Below are 8,166 nucleotides of genomic sequence, written 5' to 3'. Positions count from 1 at the left end.
CTCCAGCATTTGGTGTTTTGATTTTAGCCATTCTTCCACATCACAAGTGTGTGGTGGTAACTCACTGTTGCTTTAACTTACAATTCCCTAGTGAAATAATGTTTTATAACATGCTAATTTGCCATCTGTATGTGTTCTTTGGTGAGATCTATTTTTTAATTTTTAGTTTTTTTGTTTTTTTGTGTGTGTTGTCACTATATATGATTTTTAAGCATTTTTTTGAAAAATTGAAGTATAGTTGATGTACAATATTACATGTCACAGGTGTACACTATAGTGATTCACAATTTCTAAAAGACTCCATTTATAGTTATTATAAAATATTGGCTCTATTCTCCATGTGTACATGATATCCTTGTAGCTTATTTTATACCTAATCGTTCATACCTCTTAATTCCCTACCCCTACATTGCCCCTCCCCGCTTGCCTCTCCCCATTGGTAACCACTAGTTTGTTCTCTATATGAGATCATTTTTTTAAACTTTTTAAATCATTGCAGAGTGCGATAGTAGACCCACCCCTATTCTGCCACTCACCACAGATAAGATACCTGCAAAGAAGCTGTTCTCCACTGAGCAGCACACATGACAGCGCAGACTCTGAGAAAAGGGAATTAGCAACACTGAAAACCTCTGGAAAGAAGGCTCTAATTAAGGTATGTATTAATAAGCATCCTTGGGGAAGAAGGATATAAGAAGCAGGGACAGTTTTATGTCCCTGGGGGCAGGCAAAGGGAAGACCATGATTTCAGAAATCTGGCACAAGAGGTGACTTTTTTTTTTTTCTTTGCATATCCCCAGAGTTTACAAACACTGCGTATGTCTTAATAGCTGTCCATGGCTCTGGTGGAGGAAAGAAAGCCATGCCATTTTTCTCTGCAGGATGCTAAGAGGGTGTCAAAGCTCCTCCAGGAGTGGGAAGGTGGATAAGAAAAGATCCCTCCTGTCACCAGGCATCTGGGGAGGAACCTGTCCATTTGCTGCGTACAGTGCATCCGTGAGATAACGGGAAGACATGTGGGTATTATTCTCAAGGAACAAAGCTGGCAAGCAAACGTTCATCCCTAACTAGATGCTAACTTAAATGACCTCAGGCACGTCCCACCAAACCCTGAAAAGCGTTCTTAGCCCCCTTCCACAGAGGGGAACCTGAAACTCAGTTTGAAAAACAAGTCCAAGTTTACTCTGCTACAAACTAATCTAGAACTTGGAAGTCAGGTGGTCTAGATTCTAAAAGGAGCTTTTTACTCTTTTTTTTTTAACACACGAAATAGAGAAACATGGAAAAGAACAAGGATTGGAGTAGACAGATGTGGTTTTTGAGCCCTGACTCTAATCTCTCACCCTCTGTGTAACTTCAGGCACTGGACAGAAGCTGAGATTCGGTATAATCGTAACTCCAGGAATAGAAAGGAGATATTAGTGCCTGCTTCATAAGGATTCAAGAGGAATAAATGAGGTGATGCATCTAAAATTCCTGGTCCACTGTGATAAATGGTAGAGCTTGCTAATACTTTCCACAGATTTTAATGATAAAAGAGCACGGGGGAAGTGTGGAGTGGGCGTCAGTAGGAAGGATCTGGGGAAGAAAATGAGTTGAAAACCTTCTCATAGTCCAGGATCTTAGGAGACCAGAAGAGAAGGACCATGAAATGGAAATTGTTTTGAAAAATAACTGTAAAAGACAAGTAGGGAGGAAGATGTAGGAGGGGAGACTGTTGTTTTGAAAGTTGCTGGCCACATAAAAAAGAGACCCACCTCCGTACTTCAGAAACTGTTTTAAAATCTATTTTGCGTACATAGTGAAATTAGTATTTTAAAAATGGCTAACTTGCTTCGCATTTCAAATTATAGAAATGTGGCATAGTGGATAGGGATGTCTGAATGTTCAATAATCAAATGCCTCGGAAAAATAATAAGTCTAGGTTGAAATTGCCTTGAATGTAAATATCAGTTTGAGGAGAATGATCATGTTTTTGTTTGTTTGTTTGTTTTTCTGAAAACGAATTTATTAATGTCTCTCTGTAAGTGAATCAAGTGGATGTACAGCAGCAAGAAACAGAGCATTGAAAATCAGCTATACCCCATTATAAAGAAAATTTAAAAAAAAAATCAAACACAGTGAGAGACAGATAAATACTTACAAAATACGTTCAGGGGGTGTGATGCAACCGGGATTGACCACACTAAAACCACAGCTGGATGAGACCTAAGGCTGGACACTGGTGGGGCTGAGAGAATTGGTGAGGATGGGTCAGCAAATGTAGCCACTTAAGAGTAATACTGCCTGCCCCCCATTCCATGGGTCCTAAAACTCCAGGTGCAGGGGAACCGTCCTACCGCTGAAACATGCATGGGACACCCAGAGGATGGTACATCGTCTGATCGGGAAGAGTGTGGAAAAGTTGCCTCATCTTCTCATTTCCTGGTGCTCGCGTTCTCCCCACGGGCCTCTTTCCTAACAATCTCCCCACTTGGGGAATGCGCACCTTCAGCATCCTGTTTCGAACAGTTTGGAATTTGTCCGGAGGATGAAGGGGAAGGGGGGGAACCAATGAGAGACAAGCCCTAGGTGTTTGGACAGACACATGTCACTCTAATTTCCAATCAGGAAGACGAGTTGACCAAAGGCTCAGCTTGCCCCCGGAATCAGATTAGGGCTTGCAGCAATCCTGCTGTTTTGGGGCCAGCTCCTACAAAAGCAAGTTAAAAAATGGAGGTCAGGGGTACTGCAATTCACAAACCTGCAGGGTTGTAAATGATACCTATTGTCAAAAAATGTCTTGAGGAAAGTCATCAAAAAGGGCTTGAAAACAAGGCAGAATTGCAGGAAAGGGATTTCAAGAGGTTGATTCGAGTCGCCATTGAAGCACATGAAAAGCGGCTGAACTTTGCCATTGCTGCAGTTGGCCAAAAAGGGCGTATGCGTCTTTCCTGAATATAAGAGAATGATCATGTTTTAAATGTTGAGTCTTCCTTTCACTTTATCTCTATTGCAGAAGGAAGGAAGGGAGGAAAAGGAAAAGAATCAAAAGCAAATATGGCAGTATGCTAGCAGTTGCTAATTCTGAGGGGTAGAACTATAGGTATTTAAGTTTTCTTTGCGAATTTTGGCTTTTCTTGTCCCACACAACCCCTCTGTATTGGTCAGCCCAGGCAGATTTCAGCTTTTAAAAAATGCTAATAGGCTTTACTTTTTAGAGAAGTTTTAAGTTTACAGAAAATTTGAAAATTTGGATAGAAAAGGCAGAGAGGTCCCATGTAGCCCCTGTATTAGTCTGTTTAAGCTGCCATCACAAAATGTCACAGGCTGGGTGGCTTAAATGACAGGAATTTATTTTCTCACAGTTCTGGAGGCTAGAAGTCCAAGAGCAAGGTGCTGACAAATTGGATTTCTGGTGAGAGCCTCTTGGGCTGCCTTCACACTTTGTCCTCATCTTACAAGGACACCAGTCCGATTGGATTAGAGCCCCATCTGATGATCTCATTTAACCTAAATTACCTCTTTAATGGCCTGTCTCCAAATATAGTGACATTGGGAGTGTCTTGGTCAGTTTGGGCTCCTACAAAGAATACCATAGACTGGGTGGCTGACAAACAACAAATTTATTTCTCACAGTTCTAGAGTCTGGGAAGTCCAAGATGAAGGTACCAGAACAGTCAGGTTCTGGTGAGAGCCCTCTTCCAGATTGCAAACTACCAAATTCCCATTGTATCCTCACAAACCCTAGAGCAGAGAGAGGAAGCAAGCTCTCCTGTGATTCTTATAAGGGCACTCATCCCATTCATGAGGGCTGCACCCTTATGACCTCACCTAATCCAATCACTTTGCAAAGGCTCCACCTCCTAATACCATCACAATGGGGGTAGGGTTTCAACATACAAATTTTGGAAGGACACAGTTAGACCATAACAGGACTTTAGGGCTTCAACACATGAACTTGAAAGGGGCAGGAGGCACAATTCAATCCATACTTTTAAATAAAAATATTGTTAAATGAATCTCTCTTAGGTGCCTCTGTGGCCAAGTCTTCCTGCCTTGATGGATTATACACTTGAGCCCAATGTGACAATAACTGACCACTACTATCCTGATATAATCTCAAGCCCCTGTGATGGGGAACTTATCCAAAGAGATAGCAAGTTGCTTCTTGCCATCTTTTACTGCCTCCTGTTTGTATTTGGTCTTCTGGGAAACAGCCTGGTCATCCTGGTCCTTGTCACCTGCAAGAAGCTGAGGAGCATCACAGATATATACCTCTTGAACCTGGCCCTGTCTGACTTGCTTTTTGTCTTCTCCTTCCCCTTTCAGACCCACTATCAGCTGGACCAGTGGGTGTTTGGGACTGTAATGTGCAAGGTGGTCTCTGGCTTTTATTACATTGGCTTCTTTAGCAGCATGTTCTTTATCACCCTCATGAGCGTGGACAGGTACCTGGCAGTTGTCCGTGCTGTATACGCCATGAAAGTGAGGACGACCAGAATGGGCATAGCCCTGAGTCTGGCAGTGTGGCTGATTGCCCTCGTGGCCACCAGCCCGTTACTAGTATTTTACCAAGAGGCCTCTGAAGATGGTGTTCTACAGTGTTATTTGTATTACAGTCAAGAGACGCTGAAGTGGAAGATCTTCATCCACTTTGAAATGAATATCTTAGGCCTGTTGATCCCATTCAGCATCCTTATGTTCTGCTACATTAGCATCCTGCACCAGCTGAAGAGTTGCCAGAACCACAGCAAGACCAAGGCCATCAAGCTCGTGCTCATTGTGGTGGTTGTCTCTTTACTCTTCTGGATCCCGTTCAATGTAGTACTCTTCCTTACTTCCCTGCACAACATGCACATCTTGGATGGATGCGTCATGAGCCAGCGGTTGATCTATGCCACCCATGTCACAGAAACCATTTCCTTCATCCACTGCTGTGTGAACCCTATTATCTATGCGTTCATGGGCGAGAAGTTCAAGAAACACCTCTCAGAAATATTTCAGAAAAGTTGCAGCCACATCTTCCTCTACATAGGGAGACAAATCTCTAGGGAGGCCTGGGAAAGGTCATCCTCCTATCAGCACTCCTCCCATTCCTCCAGTATAGACTACATTTTGTGAGGCAGGTGCCTTAGAGCAGCCCTCTGCCTCCATCACCCGTCTTCTTTCAGGAGACAAAAATGATTCACAGTGGAGTCTGAGACTAAGTGAAGGGAGACTCTTAGAAATTTGGCTACAGACACAAGACTTATTTCATGATATTCAAGGAATTCCTACTATTGCAAATTAGTCTTCTCAACTTTCAAAAACTTTGTTACTATTTTCTGAAAAGAGTCTATATATTTCACTATGAATTGTAATGTTAGCTCTAGGGATTTTTTTTTCTTTAGTTTTTGGAGTATCTTTATCAAATACCGAATTAAATTTTATCAAATGCTTTTTCCTTATCTGTTGAAGTGATCATGTAGTTTTCCTCCATTATTCTGTTAATTTAGTGAACTATATTGATTGATTTTCTTATTTTAAATCAACCTGTATTTTCCCTGGAAAAAATGACATCATGGTTATGATCATTTTAATAAATAATTGGATTCTCTTGGGATTTTCGTATCTGTGTTCATGAGAGATCTTGTCCTGTAATTTTTCTTTCTTATGATGTCCTGGCCAGGTTTGGCCCCCAGTACAAAGGGTGGATTGTATTATATGTCAATTATAACGTAATAAAAAAATGCAAGTCCCCCTCCCCCACACACAACAAAACCAACCAACCAACCCGACAACTCTTCAACAGGGCCTGTAATACCCCGCAAAGATTGTCTCCCTTTTCTCTTTACTTGTGCTGGTCCAGCCACTCTGGCCTCCCTTCAATCCTGGGAGATTGATCTCCACAATTTATTCAAATGGTTCTTCCTCTCAATTTGTGTGTGTGTCTTTTTCTCCCTGAACTCTAGTTAACTGAGTGTTAATACTTTTCTTATCCATATCTTGTAGCTTTATTTTATATTTTCTGTTTTTTAAAGAGTTCTTTAATTTGCTCTTCCAATTTTCTAATTCATGTTTTAGCTATATTCCATCTATTATGCTCTCATTTCAGCTATTATATATATATGTGTGTAGGTATATATATATATGTATATAATATGCTCCTTATTTCAACTATTATATTTTTCATGCTGGCACAGTGATGGCCTTGATACTTGCTGGGTTGAAATGATGAGGTCAGATAGAATCATGCTGTGTGTAACCTTTTTTTAAAAAAAAATTTATTGGAGTATAGTTGATTTACAATGTTGTGTTAGTTTCAGGTGTACTCCCCTCTGTTTCTTTTTCTTTTTTAAAAAAATTAATTAATTTATTTATTATTTATTTTTGGCTGTGTTGGGTCTTCGTTGCTGCTCACAGGCTTTCTCTAGTTGCGGCGAGCGGGGGCTACTCTTTGTTGCGGTGCGCAGGCTTCTCATTGCGGTGGCTTCCCTTGTTGCAGAGCACAGGCTCTAGGCGAGCGGGCTCAGTAGTTGTGGCTCACGGGCTCTAGAGCACAGGCTCAGTAGTTGTAGCGCACGGGCTTAGTTGCTCCGCGGCACATGGGATCTTCCCGGACCAGGGCTCAAACCTGTGTCTCCTGCATTGGCAGGTGGATTCTTAACCTCTGTGCCACCAGGGAAGTGCCCCGTCTCTTTCTTAAAAGGAATTCCTGACACCAAAGTCAGCCCGGTGGCTTTGTGTGTTCCTTGCTGAGGCAAGCCTCTACTCTTTGCCATTAGCTGTATGCAAAAGGATTTATATATTTGAAACAAATAATCAGCTGACTACTGGGCTATGTTGAGTCAGATTTAGATGACCCTGCTCAAGCCACATCCATGATGGCAGCTATCCTGTCCACGTAATAGATACCAAGATCAAGCCACAGCAAGTTCATTTAAGAGCGTGAACCAATTTTTAAGTATCTTGACAGATATACTTGCAGGTGAGATGATATAGGAGAAAATAATTATAATACATGAAAAACATGTTTTGAATTTTATAAAAGGCATTATAATTGGCCCTCACGTAGCTCTGCTAATGGAGGAAACGTATATAAATAATCTTAAACGGCAAAAGCAAAATGCCGTTAAACCCTAGGTCTGAAGTGCATTGGAATTTACTTTCTCAAAGCAATAGCAAATTACCTTTCTAATAATAGATGGTTTTATTAAATATTAAAAGTAGCTAGTGTTTACTTGAGTTCATCCTGACTTGTCCTGATACATCTTGAGTGGCAGGGGAGTCAACCTGAAATGGAACATTTGCTAGAAATAATCCACCAAACAAAGAATAATCCATATGTGTTTCATCTAGAGATGACTATAAAAAAAAAAAAAGAAAGAAATGATGAGGTCAGGAGGGATATGGGGAAGGGAACAGAGGGACATTCACATTTTTAGGCACCTACTCTGAGCTGGGCACTTAACTGGCATTTTCTCATTAATCTTCAAAGAGCCCTTCAGGATGATTATTGTTAACCTAAGAGGCTGCCAAATCAGAATCCCAGAGCATGATGTCTCCAAAGCCACGGAGTTCCCCCCTACCTCCTGCAAGTGCACTGCCTTCTCACACGTGCCCTGTGCTCCTCAGCTGGGCTGCCCCGCTGCCTGGCCTGGAGTAGGCTGAGTTCTGCAGGACACGACTCTGAGTTCAGCCAGCCCCTCGGAGGGGCCTCCACCTAGGGCACCACCAGTCCGGACCAGCTCGATGGTCGGGGTGTGAATTGGGGAGGGGTCTCCTCTACGTGCTACTGGACTGCTGCCTGCCAGGATTTTTCTCTCTCCAACCCAGCAAAGACCATTTGGAGCCGCCAACACTTGTGAAGTGGGATGTATCTCTGGATCTTGAACCATGCTGGCCTTTCCTGATAGGACATTGCAGGGGACACCTCGGAATTCCTGTCCTGGACCCTGCTCCTCACTTACAAGCCAGCCTAAAGTAACCTCTCTGCATGTCAAGGCAGTCATGTATAAGATGAGGTTGAAGATGGTGATGATGATACTTTCTGTCTTGCCTTCTCCATAGGACTGCCTGATGTCCCACCTGTAACCTGTAAACATCTTTGTACACATAAAAGGTTAAGTATTATTACTATAATAAAAATACACAGCACATAGCCTTCTACTAGCTGTGCAACTTTGGACAGCTTACTTTAACTGT

General features: G+C 42.1%; 1 protein-coding gene across 2 annotated transcripts; it reads left to right on the top strand.

Annotated features, from left to right (window-relative positions):
- The first annotated feature begins 579 nt into the window (after window positions 1-579).
- Window positions 580-5,190, top strand: CCR8 (C-C motif chemokine receptor 8). 2 transcript variants are annotated; one of them, XM_061195291.1, is made up of 4 exons: window positions 580-655; window positions 882-1,016; window positions 1,361-1,458; window positions 4,012-5,190. In XM_061195291.1, exon 4 carries the CDS (start codon window positions 4,042-4,044, stop codon window positions 5,101-5,103), a length of 1,062 nt encoding a protein of 353 aa, XP_061051274.1. In that variant the 5' UTR covers window positions 580-655; window positions 882-1,016; window positions 1,361-1,458; window positions 4,012-4,041; the 3' UTR covers window positions 5,104-5,190. The 2 variants fall into 2 exon arrangements, with proteins under 2 accessions (XP_061051274.1, XP_061051275.1); XM_061195292.1 differs by lacking the exons at window positions 580-655; window positions 882-1,016 and having other exon boundaries at window positions 1,447-1,496; window positions 4,312-5,190.
- Window positions 5,191-8,166: the final 2,976 nt, after the last annotated feature.

This window comes from Eubalaena glacialis, chromosome 7 (assembly GCF_028564815.1).
Source record: "Eubalaena glacialis isolate mEubGla1 chromosome 7, mEubGla1.1.hap2.+ XY, whole genome shotgun sequence".
Classification (NCBI taxonomy): Eukaryota; Metazoa; Chordata; class Mammalia; order Artiodactyla; family Balaenidae; genus Eubalaena; species Eubalaena glacialis.
This window is presented reverse-complemented; position numbering and strand designations above follow the sequence as displayed.